At 50.6% G+C, this 22286-nt stretch overlaps 1 protein-coding gene across 3 annotated transcripts in view; it reads left to right on the top strand.

The window, feature by feature from the left end:
- The first annotated feature begins 1633 nt into the window (after positions 1 to 1633).
- Zbtb16 (zinc finger and BTB domain containing 16) overlaps positions 1634 to 22286 on the top strand; it is a 184754-nt gene continuing 164101 nt past the window's right edge. Inside the window, exons 1-2 of one of the 3 annotated variants that reach the window (XM_041638710.1) lie at positions 1634 to 1932; positions 4943 to 6300. In XM_041638710.1, coding sequence (XP_041494644.1) covers positions 5033 to 6300 — 1268 coding nt within the window. In that variant the 5' untranslated portion in view covers positions 1634 to 1932; positions 4943 to 5032. Of the gene's footprint in view, positions 1933 to 2041; positions 2211 to 2786; positions 2919 to 4942; positions 6301 to 22286 lie in introns of those variants that run through there. The other 2 variants (XM_041638712.1, XM_041638711.1) reach the window with 2 other exon arrangements.

The raw sequence follows: 22286 nt of genomic DNA, 5'->3' as shown, positions 1-22286 counted from the left end.
AGACAGCAAGCCCTCTTTAGACAGGAACTCAACAAGTGTGGTGGTTCCATCCCCCCAGCAAGGCATCCACAGGGGGGCTTTCCTGTCCCCCCCCCCATGCTCATCCACTCTTGTTTATTTTTAAATTGCTTATTTTATGGCAGTTGCTTCTTAACTTTACTCAGATCCCCTTGTCTCACAGAGGGTCGGCCTTAAATAGGATTGCTTTTTGTTGTATACCCAAATGACTTCCGGTGACTCCCCTTATCTCACCCGTGGGATGGTATCAGAGGGCAACTCAATCGCTGCCCTCTGCCTTCACTTTTCCTAGTGCTCCCTTCTGCTGACTCCTGTCTCTCAGTGCTAGTCTGAGAACTGTCTTCCTGGTCATTCTGAACACCTCATTAGCAGCCCCGCACGGACCGGGTGGAAACTTAGCCACTTGGTCTTCGTGGGCTTTTTTTCTCTCCTCTCACTGCCCTTACCTTCCTCCTCCTCTAGCGCTTGGGGCATCAAAATACGATTCTGTGAGTCCAGTGGGAGAGCTAAAGCCTTTACCAGTCAAGGACACAGCACCCCTTAACTGAAGCCTGGAACTATGAAGACATCATGACTTGAGGGTGGGGTTGTATGGGTGATTTTTCTGAGACCCCTGGGTGGCGCTCTCCACCACACCCCCAACACCAAGGCTCTGGGGCTTTTGCCAGAGGCCAGGGTTCAGAAAAGTACCTTCTACCCTCACCCCGCCCCCAGCTCAGTGTGAAAAGGAGACAGACCCAGTTTCCCACAGCTGGAGGAAGGACACATTTTTCTTTGGTCCTGCTACCCTACTATAGAGATGGTTGGGCATCTCTACTATGCCCTTTAAAAGTGGGGCTACTACCAAGCGGGAGAAAGTATTTTGAAGAGGCCCAGCGTTTTTCCAAGCTTCCACTCCCTGAGCTGAGTTCAGGAACCTCAGAATTTTCCATCCAGATTCCTGGGGCCGGGAAAGTTGGGGAGAGGATCACGGAGATTGAGAGTGAAGAAGTTTTACTCAGGCCTTGACTTCAGCTTTCAACAATCCATAGAGCAAAACCGAGGCGCTGTCCCCTTATCAGATCTCCACCAGCCCCTCTGGATCTGACTGGCCAAATCCCACTAATCTGAACACTCACCCTTGCCGGTAGGCATGAGAGGCCTGGTTTGGGATTGGGGAAGCAACGCATTTAAAACCAATGTCTAAGGTAAGGCAGGATGCAACCCGCGTCCTGAGAAAAGGTGAAACACTAGATACCACACACTGAGCTGGTACTAGAAAACCATACGAAACTCCGCACTTGAGCACTGGAGTTGGGGCGCGGGATACACAGCATGCCCAGTGGAAATGAAAAACCTGAGTCTAAAGTGGGGACTACTCCTCCCTCTCATCCTTCTGGCCCCTTGAGGTCTCTTTTGCCCTCTTCGCCTAGTCACGAGCAGCGGCCGCTGGCGCCGGGGCAGCAGCTAGATGTCAGGCGAAGCCCGGAGCGCTGAGCGCGCCGGGGAAAGGCGGGGAGCGCCCGGTAAGGGAGGGCCAGGCTAGGAGCGCGCACGGGCTCCGACAGGGCGGGGGTGGGGCGGGGTGGGCGGGCCGAGGCCGGCCAGGGGGAGGGGAGGGGGCAGCTGTGGGCAGGCAGCCTGGCTCGGCCGCCAGCACTAAAGATGGAGAGGCGCCGGGGCCTCGCAGGGGAGGGGGCTCGGCGTTGACGTGGGACGCGGCGGAGGCGCCGCAGCCGGTGGTGATTTGCTAACCTAGCGGCAGAGAGGAGTTAAGGGTGATGAGAGCGGGTACTGCGAACTGCCGGGCGATGCCGCCGCTGCCGCTGTGAGATCCGGAGCAACAGTTCCTCAGCAACACCCCTTCCCCGATCCAGGCACACCCCTCACCCCCTAGGCACGCACACCCACCCCAAGCTTCAGGCTCGGCAAGCGGTGAGTGTGTGTGTGTGTGTGTGTGTGTGTGTGTGTGTGTGTGTGTTGGACACGCACCGCCCAGCGATCGCCTCCCGCCAGGGCGCCCTGGGGCGGGAGAGGTTTAGGCGGGTGGCGCTAGCTTTGGCCACTCGGCCGCTGGGCTCCTGCGGAGCTCTCTGGTTGCTGCTGCAGCAGCAGTCGCCCGCGCCGGTTGGGGGTCAGCTAGAAAGCGGAGCCCTGGCTGTCAGCTTAGGCGCAGCTGCTTCCCCAACCTTCTTCCTCGGGGCACGGTCCGGGTGAGAGGTGGCAAGCCGGGAGGTCTGCCGGGGCTGTGGGCGCGTTTGGTCGGGATTGGGTGGCCTTGTACAGCCAAGGGCTGGCGGAAGAGCAGAGAGCTTGTGGGTGCTCATATGTATGCGGACCTGTGTGCTTGGCGTGAGTGCCTTATTTATTTGTGTTTATTCGCTGCCCCGCTGGGGAGCTAGAACCGAAGGAGCCGAGGAGTGGACCTGGGAGGCGGAGGGGAGGGGACTGGTACCGCTTGGGTTTTTGTTTTCTTTAGAGAAAAACGTGGTGGGAATTCTCTTTTTTTCTTGATTAGATTTGATGCCCCTATTTAAGGAGAGAGGGAAGCTTCGGAGAGACTCCGACACTCCGGGTCCTCCTCGGCTCTCGGTGGGAGCAGCCGTGGCGCCGGAGCTCGCTGTGCGCTCCTGGCCGCGCACGGTGGGTTTCCGGGCTCTGCACCTGATGCGTTTGGGATGTCTTTCCCACCCTGGAGCGCTGGTTGAAAGCTTGCCTACCCCCTCGCACGCTCCCGCACGCGGTCGAAATACGCACGATCCCGCCAGCTTGCCGACCCACTGGAATGCACAGAAGCGCTCCGCTGCGACCAGCTCGCCTTCTCCCCGCCACGCTCCCAGCGTGACTAACTCGGGCATGCGGGCAGCTGGTGTGGGAGGCTGGGGACCGTGCTGATGGCTTCCCGAGGATCCTGATCCTGGGTGAGAGATGAGGACCCGGAGATCTCTTCTTGCTTGTCCTCCCACTACTCGCCGCAGGGCTTTTGTGCTTCCCCTTCTTCTGCGGGTTGCACCGCCTGGCCGGCCTAGCTACGCTGTTCAGCCCGTTCGGACCTTCTCCTTTCCCTGGTCTCTTTCGCTTTCCCTCTTTCCTTAGCTCAGTTCCCTTTCTTCCAGAGGCGCCTGACTTCTGGGTAAAAGTTGCTTTCCCAAGTTTGCCAAAGTCCTTTGCAAGTCTCGGCGGGGGTCGCTGGGAACGAGGGGGTGTGTTGGGAGCGCTATCGATCCTTGGTGCTCTGGCGGGTTAGCGCTTTACCCAGCGCCTCCTGGCTGATCGCTGCAGCTAGCGACGGTCCGATTGCTGGTACAGATCCGCTGGTGAGAGAGAGGGCACCTTGATTTGCCTCAAGGGCTCAAAGGCTCCTTTGGGAGAAGATACTCGGGGCCGCGAACCTTCTTTATTTTGATTCTCTCTCTTAGTTTTTTTAAAACTCTGATCTCCGCCGAAAGCACACAGTGTTCATGAAGTCTTTGATGAATTATGTCTCACCCTTGTTGATGCTCTTCGTTTCCACTTTGGGGTGGACAGTGAGAGTAGCCAACAAGTGCTGTTAACCTTTTCTGCATGAGTTTTGTGTCTCTGGGTCCTTAAGACTCCCGTTGAGGGTGAAGGCAAGCTCCATGAAGAGTGGGCAAGAAGTCTAGCTCTCTCTCCCCTCTCCCCAGGCCATTGGTTTTGGGAGATGTTGGCCACAGCTAGGCAGAGGCTGGGGACCTCGACCTATTAGGTCTTTCTGTCCATGTCCCAATGACTGTTCAGAATCGGGAGCCACTCAGTGATCCCGAACACACTCTGTGAAAGGCTTTTTGTTCCAGCGCAGTCTTCCTTACCTTCTGGACTTAACCAGAGATGCTGGTGCCAATGTCACTTCTAGAGCCATGTCCTGTGTCAGTTTTTCTCCTTGTCACTGAACTTGCCAACACCTGGGAGGTATCCAGTCTGGCATGAGCCCTCAAGGCTGTTGGTTGGGAACATACCCTCCTATGGTGTCTCTCTGCTTTCTCATTTTAGAGTGTTCTGTCCATTGGGCTCTTGTGAGCAGGAGGGAAAGGAGGAGGCCGTAGCATCTTGTATAATTGTATGTAGGCATGTTAATACTCTTTGGCTAGCACACATACACACACACACACACACACACACACACACACCCCTTGGACGTACAGAGTAACTCTGAGGAACTTGTAGGTAGAAATGATAAGCTAGCATGTGAAGTGTGGTGTCTGTGTGTGTGTGTGTGTGTGTGTGTGGTGTGATGTGTGTGTGTTCTTGTCACAGCCTAAGAATGGGTCCGCCAATCCTTTGCAGCCCTGACTACAGAGTACAAGGACGGAGGCCATAGAAGGCACTGGATGGTGGAGCGAGGACATGGTTAGGAGAGGACAGCCTTGTTGTTGGTAGATACCAGGCCACCGCCGCCACCACCAACCGCCTCTAGCAGCCCTGGCTATATTTGATTTGTCTCCTAAGGCCATCTCAGTGAAGCAGAACTAGAAAAACATTGAAGATGAGGGTCTGCTTATAGGGGATTGGTAGTAAAGCTGAATGCTTAAGCTGACTAAAGGAAGGGGTTAAGAACTCGTTAATTTTAAGTATGCTTGTGAGCCTCATGGTGGACACTGGTCCAACACGGGAAGTCTCTATTCTCAGGCTTATAGAATGCCTAGGATTCATTGTAATCTTCATATTACTTCATCCAGCGGATGCTACCGAGCCGTTGATTAAACATATGGGAAAACATAACCTTCTTTTTACTCTTAGAGCCCTGGGCTTGTTGCAAAGCCTGATTCATAGGTTTTCTAGGAAGCCCAAGTCCCTTCCATTCAAACCCCAAGAGATCCTTTGGCTGGAGTGGAGGCATACTGTAATGTTTGAATTCTTAATATTAGGGACACTGGGGATGTTGTCACTTGCTCATCTCTTTTATTTCTCTTCTTGCCTTCTCCAGTCCCTTCCGCTAGCCCAGGAAGCCTACCCCGCCCCACCACGCAGAGCAAAGAAGGAAAGAGAGCCCCATGCCTGAGCCAAGGGGAGCATCATGGATCTGACAAAGATGGGTATGATCCAGCTGCAGAACCCTAGCCACCCTACGGGGCTGCTGTGCAAGGCCAATCAGATGCGACTGGCCGGGACTCTGTGCGATGTGGTCATCATGGTGGACAGTCAGGAGTTCCATGCTCACCGGACAGTGCTGGCCTGCACCAGCAAGATGTTTGAGATTCTCTTTCACCGAAACAGCCAGCACTATACTCTGGACTTCCTCTCGCCAAAGACCTTCCAGCAGATTCTGGAGTATGCCTACACGGCCACACTGCAAGCCAAGGCAGAGGACCTTGATGACCTGCTCTATGCAGCCGAGATCCTGGAAATTGAGTACTTGGAGGAACAGTGCCTGAAGATCCTGGAGACCATCCAGGCATCCGATGACAATGACACAGAAGCCACCATGGCAGATGGCGGGGGTGAAGAAGAAGAGGACCGCAAGGCTCGATATCTCAAGAACATCTTCATCTCGAAGCATTCCAGCGAGGAAAGTGGGTATTCCAGCGTGGCTGGACAGAGCCTCCCTGGGCCCATGGTGGACCAGAGCCCTTCGGTCTCCACCTCTTTTGGGCTTTCAGCCATGAGTCCTACCAAGGCAGCAGTGGACAGTTTGATGACCATAGGACAGTCTCTCCTGCAAGGAACTCTTCAGCCACCTGCAGGGCCCGAGGAGCCCACACTGGTGGGGGGTGGGCGGCACTCTGCGGTGGCGGAGGTGAAGACAGAGATGATGCAGGTAGATGAAGTCCCTGGTCAGGACAGCCCTGGGGCAGCTGAGTCCAGCATCTCAGGAGGGTTAGGGGACAAGCTTGAAGAAAGGAGCAAAGAGGGGCCTGGGACTCCCACTAGGAGCAGCGTCATCACCAGCGCCAGGGAGCTTCATTACGGGCGAGAAGAAAGTGCTGAGCAACTTTCACCTCCCGTTGAAGCTGGTCAGGGACACCCTGGGCGACAGGAGCCCCTGGCACCCCCAGTGGAGAAGCATTTGGGCATCTACTCAGTGCTGCCGAACCACAAGGCCGATGCTGTGTTGAGTATGCCGTCTTCAGTGACCTCTGGTCTCCATGTGCAACCTGCCCTGGCCGTCTCCATGGACTTCAGCACCTATGGAGGCCTGCTGCCTCAGGGCTTCATCCAGAGGGAGCTGTTCAGCAAGCTGGGTGAGCTGGCTGTGGGCATGAAGGCCGAGAGCCGTCCTCTGGGGGAGCAGTGCAGCGTGTGTGGGGTCGAGCTTCCAGACAACGAGGCCGTGGAGCAGCACAGGTAATCCCCTGCCCCAGCGCCAGCCTTGCGACTGCGCTCATCTTCTGGTCCTGATGGTGTTCCTTTATGTCTGGCCCAACCTGAATCTGGGAACCCGACTCCTCTGTGCTCCTTGAAAAACAAACCCCAAAACAAACCACTCTTTCCCATACTGAAGCACAGGAGAACCCACAGTTATTTTCAGAGGCTGGTGAGAGGACATGATATCTATCCAAAAACATTAGGGAACTCATGGGCCCGGCTTCTAGGCCATCTTTTCTGTTTTGTTTTTAGGGCTTCCATTTGCTTTTCCTGTGGTTTGATCTATGCTGCTGTTTTGCCCAGAGTGACTGTTTAATAAAAGTGGCAAGAAAAAGGGCAGGAGGTGGGGGTTCAGGCTGAGGGTCTCCTGTGCCCAGCTACCGAGCCATGTCATCAGGCTTTTCCTACCCCCACTGGCCACAGTTTGTGTAATGGCAGTGCATTGTCTTCAGCCTGGAACTGTAGCATGGGTTTAAGTCCTACACATACCCATAGGTCCCAAATGTCTGTTCTGGCAGATACATTGGGAGGCAGAGTAAGTTCTAGTTAAATTCAAGGACAAGAACGTGTGTAAGAGTTTTGGTCTCAACAGCTTGTATAGTCTCCTCATATCCCTTCTCAGATCATAAGGGCTAGCCTTGGCTGCCCTCTGGCTTCCGTTTTCATTTCTGCAACCCCCCCCCCCCTGAGTTCTTCTGAAGTGTTTGGTTCAGGACTAGTGCTTTCCCTGGAATTTCACATTTGCTACAATATCCTTAAGAGATAGGTAGTGTTTCTTTTACCAATACACAGGAAAATGCTGAGATGGAGTCCTAGCAAGGCAGAAAGATTCAAACTCAGACTTAAATCTGTCACGCATTGTGGTTTCTTGTAGCTATCCTGTGAAGAAGAGGATCCTTCCTGCAGGACAGGTGGGGGACCATTGATCAGTGCTCTTCAGAGCGGGAGTCCATAGTGGGGTGGTCTTTTCTGTTTGCTGTAAACTATAAGCCCATCATTTGCATTCCTCATCCCTGGGTCTGATGACTTGTGCCCGCAAATCCGGTTTTCAGTTGTCTTGGATGCTAGCCTTTTGCACTCCCCTTCTTCCATTTTTGTTGCTCATTTTGGGGACCTGAATGGTAGGTGGGAAATTGATACAGTCACCTCTAGCCACAGCTTGCTCCGAGACTGCCTGATTGGCCTCTCTGAGCTGTACCCTGTGGAAAGATGCACTCAGCTAAAAGTAGCCGCTTTTTTCCCAGTAATACATAAAATAACAACTGCGGATATGTGTCTTCTTGGTGCTTGAGCTGCTCGGAAATAGACTGACGAAATTGTGCTTCTTTTTGCTTACATTTTCCTTGAGAGGAAATTCCCTCCCAGACTTGACAGGATTGGTCTCTCATCTCCGGATGAGAACGTGCTGTGAAAAGTGCAGTATGATGGAAAGTCACTTTTTAAGGTCACTCTTGGGGTGGGGATGAGGCTAGAAAGACAGCTAGGTTGATAAAGTGCTTGTTCTGCAAGCGTGAGGACCCGAGTTTCGATCCCTGTGTCAAAAGCTGTGCACACAAGCAAAAACCCAAGCTCAGCAAAACGCACGGGTAATCCTAGCCCTGGGGAGGTGGAGATAGACAGATCCCTGGATTCCTCCAGCCAGTCAGCCTAATCTACAAGAGATCTCATCTGAAGAAAAAGAAAGATTGAAGTGGAGAACAATTGAAGAAGATGCCTAACGTGACCTCTGCCCCCCCACAAGCACACACATGCACAGCAGTGCATGCACGCACATAATTTTGCTTTTCCTTCTGATTCATTTTTTAGAAAATTTATTTATTTGCTGTTGAGACCAGGTCTGACTGCACAGCCCTAGATAGCTTGGAACTAGCTATGCAGAGCAGACTGCACTTCAGTTCACAGAGACCTGCCTGCTTCTGCCTCAGGTCAGAGTGCTGGGATTAAGGTTGAGTATCATACGCCCAACCTTTTTCTAGTTCTTGTATCTCCAGAGCCAAGAGTTCTCAATGAGTCCGTGTACATAATTTTCTTTCTACTCAAGAAGGCCATGAAATATGTAACTGTCCTGAGAGTTCTGGATTCTCATGTGTCTGGGACTCTAATTGGGGAGAGGCGAGGGTTGGCTAAGTTGTATCTCAAGGGGTTGAGATGGGGAGAGCAGCCACACGCAGGGTGAGCATCTTCAGAGGTTCTTTAAGCTTTCTGGGGTCAGTTTTAGGGTTGATGCTGATTGAAGTGACATCCAAAGTCACTGGTGCTGCGGCCACCGTGTAGTCACCATGAAAGTGAAGTTCTGTTCTCTGTGTAGCTCCAGCCTCCTTTCTACATCTCCCTATTGGCTCTGAGCTCTAAAGGTGCGGGGTTCCGAGCATTCCCATCCACTGGAGCATGTGTGAGGTGATGTGGACTGTGTCCCTGTCCTCATAAGGTTGCAACTATGAGGCTTGATTCTGGAGTCCTTGGTGCCACACTGTGGGCTGATGAAAGAAAACATGTGCTTTTGACTGAGTGCAGAGATGAGTCCTGCACCCTGAGTAGCTAGATCTGGAGTCAGATCCTGCTATGCTAAGCTGCAAGGTCTGAGGAAATCAGGAGAGGGAGACGATATTTGCGTGCATGTGTGTGTAGCCCTGACTACCCCTGGCTAGATGTACAACGTGGAACACCTTTCCTCTCCTCTCTCCAGGAACCAGGATTAATGCACCATCTCCCCATTCCCCACTGTTCTCTGTGCATCGCCCCCTCCCACCTATCAGCAATCTGAGAAATGTTCAGTGGAAGAAAAATCATCACAGCTACCAGTGCAAACAGAAAGGCTAGATAGAAAAATCCGATGCCAGGAAGCTGTGGGAATTGGCTGGGATCCTAACAGGGGTGACTATGATAGGTTACAGCCACAAGGTTTATTTTATTTTAAGCCAGCAGGTTAGAGTGTTGGTACAGGTGGAAGTATCTGGCGTTTGTTCTTGCTTTGGGGATGAAGAAAGGGCAGAGTTGCAGAGAAGCAAGGCAGGAAGGGGATTGGATATTGAATTGCATGCATAGGTTTTCCCATAACTTGATCCCAACCTGGGGTGGCATGGTAGGAGCACCTTTTGGCTGGACAGAGAGTGGTAATGAAACGTTACGTGTCGTGATTCCTGTATCAAGGAAATATCAGATGATGTATGGATGGATGGACAGACCAGACAGAAACTCCACTTGGATAAACCAGGCAGCCTTATTTAACTAGCAGAACCAGAAGGAAGCTAACCAGTGAGAAGACATGATAGATTTAGCAGTCTACTCCAAATTCTGGATCCAGGAATCTTTTCCAGCAGGTCCCTATGACAGAGGACAGCGTCTGAGAGAGGGGACCCTCTCCAGCTTCTGGAAGATGGGACAGTCCTCCTGGTCAAGGCTCACCTGTCTTCTTTCTATGAAAAACCGGAGCAGCTCTGCCTGTGGGTTGGTTTGGATGTCAGGTCTGCCTGTGGCTTAGTCTAGATGTGGTCTAGGATCCAGCTCACCTGGGTCAGATGCTCCTCGTCATTCCCAGCCTTATGCAGGGGTCACCAACATTACGGGAACAGCATAGCTGACTGTGGTTAAGGCTTTGTCTGCTCCACACCTAAGGCAGCTTTTATCGTGCTTCTGGCCTTGGTGTTGCAGAATCAGAGTGGAACCTATATATTCTATAGGAACCTTTGCCAGACCAAATACTGATCAGCCCACAGGTCAGCCCACCTCTGCTGTATAGAGGGAACTCTTATTTAGCTCTGCAAGGGAGGCTCAGGAACCAGTGAGCGATCTTGCTTGGCTCCCTGAACCTACCTGTGTAGAGCTCTTCCTGAAACTTCCTGGGACAGGCTGGAGGAGCTAGAGGCTACACATTCCACGTAGCTGGGATGCCGGAGCTCTGTCTTCTCAGCTCAGTCTCTCTCCGACAGACTCTCTGTTTTCAGTGAGGGACCTGACCTGCAGAGATCAGATGGCTTGTTTTGAGACAGGATCTCGTGTATGTTAGTTAGCTTGGAACTTACTGTGTAGCTGAGGATGGCCTTCTTTGAACTTTTGATCCTCCTGTTGCCACCACCTGAATGCTGGGAGCCACCATGTCCAGTGTTTGTGGTGCTGAGGATCAGATTCAGGGCTTTGTATATGCTAGGAAAGTACTCTATTAACTGAGCACATGCACCCTACCAACTGAGCACACGCACCCTACCACCTGATCACACGCACCCTACCAACTGAGCACACGCACCCTACCAACTGAGCACACGCACCCTGCCAACTGAGCACACGCACCCTACCAACTGAGCACACAGACCCTACCAACTGAGCACACACACTCTACCAACTGAGCACACGCACCCTGCCAACTTAGGCTTCCCTCACCTGCTGCTGCTGCTGCTTCTTGTTCTTTTTCTTCCTCCTCTTCCTCTCCCCACTCCCATCTCTCAATTCACACTGTGGCCCAGACTATCCTTGAACTCCAGGTGGTCCTCCTGCCACAGCATCCCAGATGCTGAGATTGTGTGTTTGAGCTGCCGCGCTTGGCTTTTAGGCACCTCTGAGGTCACAACAAGTTTGTGCAGAACAAGGTAAGCCTTGGAGTGATGAGAGCCCCAGCAGCCACACTACAAATGCCTACCCTCCGCTGTGATGTTTTGGTAAAACACATCGACAGACTTTTTCTCTCTCCTAACTCACAGCCTTCTGAAGGGGGTGGGGGCGACAGTCCTAGCTCTGTGATTAGGAAGTCGTAGAAGCTCTGGAAGCTAAAAGGTTTTTGTGTAAGTTTGCAGCAAACTCATTTAGCGGCAAAAGCTGATGCGAGGCTATATTTATCCTGCTTTATTTTGAATATTCATATGTTTTGCTGCAAAAATATTAATGTGTTTGATTACAGAGTGCTGCCCTAGATGCCACTGGAGCTGTTAAACACAGGTCCCGATAAGCCTACCATCTGCACAGTTCTGATTTCTGAAGCACCTAGCGGGTTTGGATAAGTGATCTTAGGGCAGTATCAAGCCCCCCAATTTAGAGATAACGAAAAGATTTGAAAGCAAGTAAATGACTTGCTGATGGTCACGCAGCTATAAATGGTTAGGGCCAGGCACTATGCTACCTTGGGCACACTACAGCAGGCCTTATAAGAGCATAGACAGTGGTATTCTGGCTCAGCTCCATCTGACCTTGTCTTTAGGTACCAGCCCCATCCCTAAGCTGCCAGGGTTGGAGGCTTCAGCCATATTTCTTGACGTCAGTTCTAAAGGTCAGGTGTATCCAGGCTTTGCTTAGTAGCTATTTCCAGCTACTATGTCATTCACAGATTTGCCCCAATCCTATTCAAACCCTTTTCTCTTTCCTGTAAGTATCCTTTTGGGAGTGATGAGTGATTCTGTCCCTAATCTCCTGGGTACCTGGAAACCCGATCTTTTGGAGAGTTCTGTGGCTGTGAAGAGAAAGGAGAAGGCCAAAGGCTTTGCCAGGGGCTTGTCCCTGTGTCCAGCTGCTTTGGAGGCTAAGGCTCTGAGCTGCCTGTCTTGGTGTCTCCTTTCCACCCTGAGCTTTCTTTTCTAACTTTGAGCATTTTCTAGATTGCTGGTTATTTGTACTTTAGTCCATGGTTTTGGATTTTGCGTTGTGGGATCTGACAGCCATGATGGAGGCTGCACTCAGTTGTGTCTTTTTTGATCTTTTTGAGACTGGGTTTTACTATTAAGCCCTAGAACTCACTATATAGACTAGGCTGGCCTTGAACTCACAGAGATGTGCTTGCCTCTGCCTTCCAAGTTCTGGAATTAAAGGTGTGCGCCACCATACCCAGATTGTGTTGACTTATCATTTTTTTACTTACTTTTTTTTTAACCTGCTCGGGGTTACTGAGTCATATGAGATCTAGAATGAACTCTTGAAACTTTCATAGTTCTAGGAAGCCCTAAAAAGTCTTTAAAATGTCCTAACCAGAACGGCTAGACTCAAATCCCACTTTTGATTTCTTGCTAACTCGGAGTGTGTGTGTGTGTGTGTGCGCGCGTGCGCACGTGTTATGATTTTAAAACACAATTGAAAGTTCAGGTGTAAGACTTAAGGGTCTTGCTAAATGAAGATAAGAGGTGACAAGAGGGTTCTTGAATGTCCTATGATAACTACACGTTCAGCTTAGGTGAAAGGGTGACTCTTCCATAGTTATTCTGGTAGAGAGAAGGAAAGTCACAGTGTCCACTAGCGCCTGCAATCCCATGTTTTATACATAGTGAATGTGCTCCTTTTGACTGCCGTCGCAGAATGCCAGTTGTATCACTTACCGGCTAATGTGGCTGGGGTTGTGGTAGTTGACCTCTACAGGCCGTCTGCCCATCTGTAAAATGGGTTACCAACAACAGTCCTTATTCAAGAGGTAATTATAAGTAGCAACCTGTAAGTATTTGCCACACATGGAAGTGCACAGTGCGTGTGTTCTGCAGGTATTTGCCAGTTGGTAGCCGTCACTGTTGTGCGGAACGCCATGCCCACAACACAGGCCTGTGTGCTCCTCTGTCTTCCCTGCGAAGTGGACCAGTGCAGTCTGGTGTCCCGGGTACATTTTGTTCCATTGACCCAGGGTCTGGCGAATCATTCCAGTTCTTTAAATTTAGCTGGACAGTGCTGCTTCTGTCCGGTCCAAACACAGAGCCCAGATGTGCTGCCCACTCTCCGTTCACAGGGCGTGGGGTGTGGAATGGGGTACACACACACCACCTTACTGCAGGTGCTCATGGGCTGGGCTCACATGAGTGATGGGAGCTGAGAACTCCCTCCCTAGGAATCCTTCCCAGAGTGTCCCACAGTGGTTCAGGGACAATACTCAATGCTTGTTACATGTCAGCTGGGCTGTAAGTGGGGTGTTGGTTTCGCATTTCTGATAGGCAAGAAAAGTCCATGAGGTTAGTCAGCTTGTCTGTGGAAAGCAGGAGAGGGTGCCAGGATTGGCGCTTTAGTCTTCTGACTCATTTTCCCTGAAGCCAAGTGACCAGCTCTGGTCCTCTCATTTCTCCTGGTGGCTTCAGAGGAGGTCAGTCATCTGCCCACGGCACAGTGGATAGGTGTTTAGGGGACCAAATTGTGCAGATCCCGGAAATCCAGCGTCACATCTTACTGACGAGTGACCAGCTTCTAGAGGTAGAAGCTGTTTTGTTTTGGGCAGCCTTGGCTGTCCTGGCACTTGCTCCGTAGCCCAGGTTGGCCTCGAACTCAGAGTCTGCCTCTGCCTCCCGAGTGCTGGGATTAAAAGTACGCACCACCACTGCCTGGCTGAGGTAGAAGCTTTTATGCTGACTGGAAAAGAGAAAATCAGAGAAAGGGAGAGAAAAAGAAACACGCTTTCAAAAATAAAAAGTCTGCGTTGTTAATTCCGAGCCGGCATAATCAGAAATCCCCCTTTCCACCTGTTTCCCTTAAAAGCCCCTCTGTCCTTATTATGCTGGCTCAGTCTGAAAAAAAAAAACTGGTTGGGTTTTGCCTATGCGAGGCTTAACTGTGCAGCTGTGGGGAGGGGCTCCGGCCCTTTCTTGTTTAGCATGGAAACTTTGGCTAAAACTCCCCCAAATCCTGTTTGAGTCTCAGTTCTGAACTCACTTTCCACTCTGACCCTAAGACCTGATTCTCTTCAGCGTGGTGAACAGATTGTGTTCAGCCTTACAGGAGGAAGGACCCAAGTTAGGCAAGAGAAGGAACTTCCTGAGACAGCATGGTGATGCTAAGGGAACTACTAAAAGACCTAGTCACAGATAATTTTGATGAAGAGGGGAAAAAATATGCTAGTCCTGTCTAAATTCCTTACAGCCAGCAGTAGTCCTTGGAAAGTAAAGACAGACAGCACACACGCACTCGAACCACCCAGATGAGCTGAAAATAAGGCCCGTTCTCCATCAAACCATTAGCTTTGCAGAGGCCAAGGTGGTGATAAGCAGAAGCAACACTGCGCTAACTGGTAGCAGCAGGGATGGGATAAAAAAAAGCCGCCTACCTACCTTCCACTTCCCTAGTGACCCCGTCCTGAGAGGGGAGCCACCGAGCCCCCTGTTATCCTCTCCTGGGCTAAGTGGATTAGCTGAGGGTTGTGATCTTAATGCCATTAGGTCTGTTGGCACGACGCTCCTTGCTGTCATGAGAAGCAGATCTGGCCTAACGTAATGGCCCTCTGGGTAATCCATCAAGCCTGGAGTACTGGGGAAATATTACTCGTGTTAATTTGGGGGAGTCTTTTATGGTGACTGGGAAAGATGTGGAAGGATGCTTAAGAATTTATTTATTTAAGCCATTCAGCAGGTTAGCGGCTGCCAGGGGTCTAGGGAGTCCCCCCCCCACATTTCTTCAAGGAAGGCCCCTCCCTAATCTCTGAAGCCCAGGCCTGATTACTTCCAGAGTTGGAGCCAGGACTTAGCAGGCTCTTGTTTCTCACCAAGGAGCCTTATTAGGAGCACCTGGCATCATAAGCCTCTAATGGGAACCAGCGCTCTCCTCCTGCGTGACCAGTGACAAGTCGCCCTGTCAGCCGGAGCTCGCCGTGCGAGGAAGTTCTTATTAGCTTTATGGTCAGGAGGGCTTGTCCTGTTCAGGAAATGAATGTTGCCGCTAAAGGTCCTCGGCCCTGACCCCGGCGGTGTAACCTGTGCGGGCTGGGGAGACTCACTCAGGATGCTTGGGATTGCATCCCCTCTCTGGTTCTCGTCATATGTAAAAAGGGGATCATTGTGGTGTGGTGCAGCCTTGAACTTTTGATTTATGCGGTGAGGGTAACTTAACCCTTTCTGAGCCTGGAGGGTTATGTAGTCACAGGACCGAGGGTCTGCATCCATGCATGTGTGAGCCCATGTGTGTGGGCACTCACGTTTGTGTGTGAGTGTGTGCGTGCCTGTTTGTGCACCTGTGTGCACATACGAGGTTAAGAAGATACACCGCATACCCGTGGGTTATCAATGGAAGGAAGTGTCTCAGGGTCTCTTTCTCTTTCTCTCTCTTCTAAGTTCCCTATAGTGGTTGACTGCATGATGAGTGGAGAGAGCCTGGGGTCTGGAAGTGAGGTTGAGCCTGAATCCACGCTCTTCTAGATGCTGGTGGACAGGGCAGGGTTCCTAGCCACTTGCATCTGGGTCAGCGGGAGGAAGTTAGGACCGTGCCATTTGGCATGGTGCTATCCTCGTCAGTGGGATCATGGTGCACACAGCATAAGCAGTTAGCCAGTGTTGGGTGCTCACATGACCCTGGATTGCCAATTTGAAAAGGACGTGTGACCCTCTTGAATGTCTTCTTTATGAACTCAAATTTACAGAGTTAAAGAGTGTGTGTTTCTTTCAATATATCCAATGATCCCCCCACCCCATCATATCTCCAAGCCCTCAAAGCAAGCTCTCTCTGGTTGCCATACTGCCCCCCCCCTCCGCCCAGTGCCTGAGGGAGTATTTCTAAAAGTGACTTTTGCTGAGAACAGTGGCGTCTGACCTCATTCTTAACGAAAACTTCTGTCTGCCTCTTTTTTGAGAAAAGATGTTTGAGAGTTGACCAGTCAATGGACGCTCTACTTGGTCACTGCTGGTTTAAAGTCCCCTGGTGATGAAGGAGTGAGCTGCACCTTGAGGGGGAACTTGTGGAGTGTGGCCTAGAAAAGAGGGGTCAGTGCAGGCAAAGGCCTCCTTGGGAACAGACCTGTCTCTGTGTTTGTAGCATCGTTGATGGCAGCTCACAGAAAAACACAAACAAGAGCTTTTCAGATTGTGCAGTTAGGGACAAAGAGAGATGGCAGACTGCTCAACCAGGTTGAGGCCATTAAGCCCAGAGTTTGGAAAGCAAGGACATGGACCTGTTTCAGCGTGCATACCCCAGAGGCAAACCGCGATGTCCTCTTAGGTTTTTCTCCTGCAGCACTTCTCAAGTGAGTCGTTGCTGTGCAGCTCGGAGCGGGTGGAAGCTGCTTTGACGACGGCACTGGCCACATTAGGAATTGGAAATCCTCAGAGCCAAAGGGAAACCGTGATAGTTGTCCTCTAAGTTGATCTGCTAAATCAAGGCTCAGCTAACAGTTGTGAATCTACCTCCCCGCACCCCCCCTGCCCCCGCTCCTTTGCCAGAAGGGCTGAAGATGGTACCTAAATGCAATGGGGAGCTAAATCCAGTGACTCTAAAAACACTTCTTTCCTTGAAGTTCCGTATGGGAAAACCCGACTGGGCTTGTGAGGGCTACAGACTCTGTGGGGCTTCCAGCACAATGAATTTTCAGGGCCACCATTCACTTTTTCATAATTATCTTCTGTTTTACTTTCGTGTCCTGACAGCTATAAGAGATGTGGTTTTTTTTTTCCCCCGTTTTCCAAGTCACAGACAAATACCACCTCCCCCAAGCCAGATTCAGTGGTGTGTGTGGGGTGCAGACCAGAACACATCTTGGCATTCCTTGTTACAAAAGTGAAAAATATCTCTGTTTGCAGTTAATTTTAGTGGCAAGCAGATCATGTTAACTGGGTGTAATTACTTCCAGATATGGCCGAGGGTTTTGTGTGTTGAGATGAAGGGCCTGGTAAGTGCTCACTTCCTGTGTAAATTAGCCTCTTCCATTCTGTCTTTCATTCTGGCCAGTCCTGGATTGTGTCATTCTCCCGCTTTCCCCCTCCCAGCCTGCAGCCCTGGGGGTGAGACAGCGTGCTCTGTCCCTCTGAGCGCAATTCTTTTGTCACCTAGAGACGATACTAGCTTCTCTGAGTTTGCACTTGGAATAAGAAACCTTTGAAAAGGCTCTGACTGGTGTCCCGGCTGCTTCTGTCACACAGATTTGGCCTGAGAGCATCTTCCAGTCATGTGGACTGCATCTTAGAACTCAGTCCTTGTGTGCATGCATGCGTGTGCATGTGTGTGGTGTGTGCACACATGTGTGTGAATACGTGCGTATATGAATTTGTTTATGGGTACATGTTGGTGTGGGTGCATGTCAGATGTCAGCCAAGGGTTCATCCCCATTTGTTTATTTAATTATTAGTTATTTTTGAGGCAGTTTCTCAATGGCGTGGAAATTGCTGATTAGGTGATTAGAATGGGCATCCAGGAAGCCTGAGGGATTTGTCTGGCCCCACCTCCCTGTGCTGGGACTCTAAGGGTTCATCATCACATCCAGCGTTCTCCTGGTGATAGAGCTCAAATCTCCATTCTTGCAAAGCAAGCAATTTTTGACTGAGCCATCACCCTGCCCCATTATTTTTAATAGATTTGTGTGTGTGTGTATGTGTGTGTGTGTGTGTCACAACCCTCTCCACACCCACTTTGTAAATCCGCCCCCTCCCCCACCATCTATTTGTCTGTTAGGGTCTCACTGTGTATCTCTGGCTGCCCTGGGATTCACTGTGAAGACCAGGATGACTTAGAACTCAACCTGCTTTTGTCTCTTGAGTATTAGGACTAAAGGTGGGCTCTGTAATGGCCAGCAGAACCTTAATCCTTTTATTTTCTACCTTAGCAAGCAAGGCACGTGACAATGATCAGGAATCTAAAAAAAAAATGATATGGTTATTGGCAGACAGTGAAGCTGTAGTCATAAAGAGAACTTATATAAGTTCCATGCAAAGTCACCAAGCTTGACAAGGCAAGGGGGGACCCTGCCAGAAAGGGAAAAGAAAACCCACCTGAATAGTTTCTGCCGAGTTGTCTGAGTCCCCAGAATGGGAATGGAGGAAAAGAACATTTGATTCAAGCTCTCCTAAACGCGGCTTCTACTCTGTGGCCAGCATTCTTGGTGCTATTTGCATAAGAGGTGACTGTTTATCATCCTGCATCAGCTCTGCTGATAACCCCTGTGGTCTGTGGAACAATCTACTAGGAGTAGATGGTTTGATAAGGGCCACCTTTCTCAGTCTCTGAAGATAAACTGTAGGGGTCAGGTGAGGGGTGGTGAGTTAGGCAGCAGGGACCAGCGGAGGCTGTCAGATGGTATGCAGTTGCAGGGAAGAGCTTGAAGAAAGAGATGGCGGTCACATTGATCTCATGATGTCCCAGCTTCCTGCCCTCACCTCCTGTCCCCCTGCTTCAAGGGAACAGTTAGAGACTCGGGTTCATGCTCAGATCAGAGAGGGGAGCTATCGGCCACTTTTGCCTCTTAACTCTCCTACAGCCTCTTCCCAGTTTTAAAAGCATGAGGCTTACTAAAGAAGTCGGCTTGAGCCCCTGTACCCACCCCCAATATGCCTCTCTTGCTGAAACCAAGTATCTAGGTAAAGGAAAAACTTCTGACCCTAACCCTGGTCAATAAGCTGCCTGATACTCAAACAAAAGCGTTTGGACTGGCTGCTAAAGGCAGGTACCCAGCTGATAGCTTTGTTTTGATGTCCTTGCAGTGTTTGCAGATCACAAAGTGGGCTATTTAGAGCAGGGGGTATCCACCGGGCAGCCTTACTGGGAAGCACAAAGTCCAAGAGATGCTGAGATAGAGTAGTGCAGTCGGGCATCAGGCATGCGTGGGGGCGCTGGGTTCCTCACTCAAAAGAAAGGGTTTCTGGAAGGTGGTGGCAGTGTTAATTTTTAGTCACTGTTGAGTTGGTGACAAGAATGAAGGCTTTAGAAAGAGGTACAATGGCTGGGAAGCCAGGCCACCATAACATGGCTTCTATTCGCTAGCTGTGTGCCTTGGACAAGCTGCACGGCTCCTCTTTGTCTATGGCCTTGAGGGTGTGTTATGTTTCAGATGCTCAGTTCGATGAAAGTATTCTAAAGTTATACTGCCAGGCTCCTTGAATGCTGCTGTTTTGACCCAGAGGAGAGGCTATGATAGGAATTCCTGCTAACACAGGGCTAAGTGGTGTCAGCCCTATGTTAGCCGCCAGCAAGTGAGATCATAGGGGATCATGCACACGCATCAGGAATCTAAAGTTTCACTTGGGCTGGGGCTAGAGCTCATGGCTGTCTAGCGTACACGAGGCCCTGGGTTTGACTCCCCAGAATTACATAAGCTCGAGTACTGTGGTTCCTGACTGTAGTCCTGGCACGTGAGAGATGGAGAGAGAGGGATGAGAACCTCGCACCCAGCCTCAGGTTACGTAGTGAGTTTGAGGCCAGCTGGGGCTACATTAAATTGTGCCTCAGAACAACAACAAAAACAACCCCCCAAAACAAAAAACAAAATAAAAACCAAAACAACAAAACCCCCATACAACAACAAAGGAAGCAAGCAGCCAACCAAATAAAGATGTCCATAGAAATCAGCTATTGTAAAGAGGCCGTATTTATCATAAAAGTCTCTTCAATGAACCAGTATTGCTACCACCCCTGATGTTTGGGACATCTCTAGGACTTTTCAGAATTCTACACTACATTCTTCTGCCTTGCCTTTGGGAGGGTAGCTTAGAATTGGGGGATTGATGACCCTTGGAAATTTTGTGGTTGATGAGTGTGGGTGTGGGGTTGCCTGGGAAGGCAGGACCTAGAAGGAGCTCAGGTATTCCACCCCCCCAACCCCTGCAGCGTGAGTACTGACTTCACTTCTTAACTAGGAAGTGAATGAGTCCAAAGGGCCTATGACTTCAGCTGCTGTGGCTGGAATCCCAGTGAGGCATCCTTCATTGATGAGCTGGCCTGGCCAAGACCCCTCTGACTGTTGTAGTGTTTCTCCGTTCGTGGTGCAGCCTCCTGTGAGGTTAGGGTCTTTGAAAGTCACATTAAATCACCACACACAACACACACACACACGCACACACGCAACTTGGGCATCACCAAATAATAAAGGTCATAGTTGGGCAGCATAAGTTAAGATTTGACTAAGATATCCTAAGGGAGGTTCAGAGCCTGCTTTGGAGTCCAGATTGTACCTATTGAAAAGGCTCTAGAAGATTAAGGAGCATGTGTGTTCAAATTCTAGGCTGGTATCCAGCACAAACTCTCTGGTCTCAGTTCCCTTTCCTAACAGTGTTATTGTTCTAATCCCTTGAGGTCACGGCGTGGTGGTGGGGGAGCTGTTTGCTTCCTCTCTGTCCTGTGGGTGGAAAGCAGTCCTTCTGAATGCACCTTAGGGCTGATTGCTTATCCTGCCTAGCTCTACAGTGGCCCAGAAGCCTGGCTGGGCAGGGCCTGTGCTCGGCCTGTGCATTATTTATAGTAAACTCCATGAGCACAGAGCACTAAAGAGGAAGGGTGAGTCACCCATTGAAACCATCGATGACATAAAAACAAGCGAAATGCTTACTGTGTGTTTTCTGCAGTATTTCAGGGCAGGTTGTGCTGCTAATTTGAACACTCCCGAACTGGATCTGTGAAGTGGTCCACGTGTGGGGGAAAGTTCAAGTTCAGTCTAGTTATTGGAAATCTGCTTCCGCGTCTGCCCACTTTTCTCTGTTGCCCTCTGATCCCTCTTCAGACTCCACCAGGCTCACTTGGTGTGGGTCACCTGTATTTTGGGAAGGTTAAGGAACAGAATGGGGGCGTTAGATTGTGGCTCATCTCTGTCCCTATTTTTTCCTGCTGCTGAGGAAGACGCCCCACTTGCTTTTTGCATGGGGTGTTCGGGTGTTTGGGGTGACAGTATCATGATAGAACGTTAGGGTTGCCAGGGTCTTGAGGAGCCTCTATTTCGAAACATTCCTTTAGGGAGGTGCTCCTGGAGTTCTAGGGAGGTTCTGTGATTTACCCAAGACCACGCTAGTGGCCAGACTAAGATTAGAAAGTAGGGCTGTCACTCTCTGTCTTCTTCCATTACTTCTTTGCACCCCTGCCAGGGACTGCCCATGCCTGCTCCCCACTTCCTCCACACTGGACTCTGACTTGAGAACTATTTTAGACCTTTGTCACCGAGAAGGGGACAGGTGAGTTTTGGCACAGGGACATGAATCCCTCCCATACACCCCTTTTTTTGTCAGCCTGGGTTGTCAAATGTCCATCGAGTGTTTCGGATGTGAGGGTAATGTCTGTGTTAGGGGGCTGGGGACACACAGACTGCTAAAATACGGAGCTTGCCCCTGAGCTTAGAATTTTAGTGGAGTTCAAACCCTGCATGTAGTGGTGCCTGTGACTGAGTGGAAGGCAATGAAACAGTGACACAGGCTAGGTATGCACGGTCGGATGACTCATTTTCCCCCTGGAGGCACTTTGTAAACATGTCCTGAATCCATTTGTGATTGGCACTGAGGTGGACCTTGCTAATGGGTGAGAGATAGCCACTTAGAAGCCCTACCACCACCCTATAACTCTTGTATGGTGAAAATAGGTGGTGCCAGGATCCTGAATAGAGTGGCATTTGAGGGGGCTGTTGAAGGACAAGTTGACTTTGGGGCATGGTGGCTCATACCTGTGACCACGGTGGGAGGAGATCTAGGCTACTGAGTGCAACCCTGTTTTAGCCACATCTTCAGACCCAAAAGTCAGATTTGTTTTGTTTTGAGACAGGGTTTCTCTGGTTAGCCCAGGCTGTCCTGGAACTTGCTGTGTAGACTCCGTTGACCTTTAACTCAGAGCTCTGACGGCCTCTGCCTCCCCAGGGCTGGATTAAAGGAGTGTGCCACCAGGTCTGGCAGCTATGAGTAGGATCTGAAGATGAAAACAGAAAGTGGGAACATGTGGTCTGACCCGGGAGATAGAGGAGGAAGTCACTCCTCTGCCAAGGCTGGGGTCATCTGTGCTGAAATGGTCAATTGGCATGCCCTGACCTAAGTGTTGGGGCAGGCCTAAAGAAGGCATGATGTGGCCATAATAACAGAGGGGTTGGACGCTTGGTAAAGCCTGATTTCAGGTTCTGACCCTTGCAGACATCATGGGTCAGAAACCCGTGTACTGTGGCCACTTTGTCCCCTCAGTGAAGGATTCTGAGGATTTCTGGGCATGCCCTTAGCATCCACTACACAGGACAGGGAGCAGTGTTCGATAAATGTAACTATCGCTCAGTTTTGGGCTAACTGGGAACCTTGGAAGCTGTTTTGAGCCTGACCAGAACCCCACACGGATGTCACTTCCCCTGAACATGCTTTTTGACT

This window comes from Microtus oregoni, unplaced genomic scaffold (genome assembly GCF_018167655.1).
Source record: "Microtus oregoni isolate MIOR12 unplaced genomic scaffold, Mior012 000055F_ref0000237, whole genome shotgun sequence".
Lineage (NCBI taxonomy): Eukaryota > Metazoa > Chordata > Mammalia > Rodentia > Cricetidae > Microtus > Microtus oregoni.
This window is presented reverse-complemented; position numbering and strand designations above follow the sequence as displayed.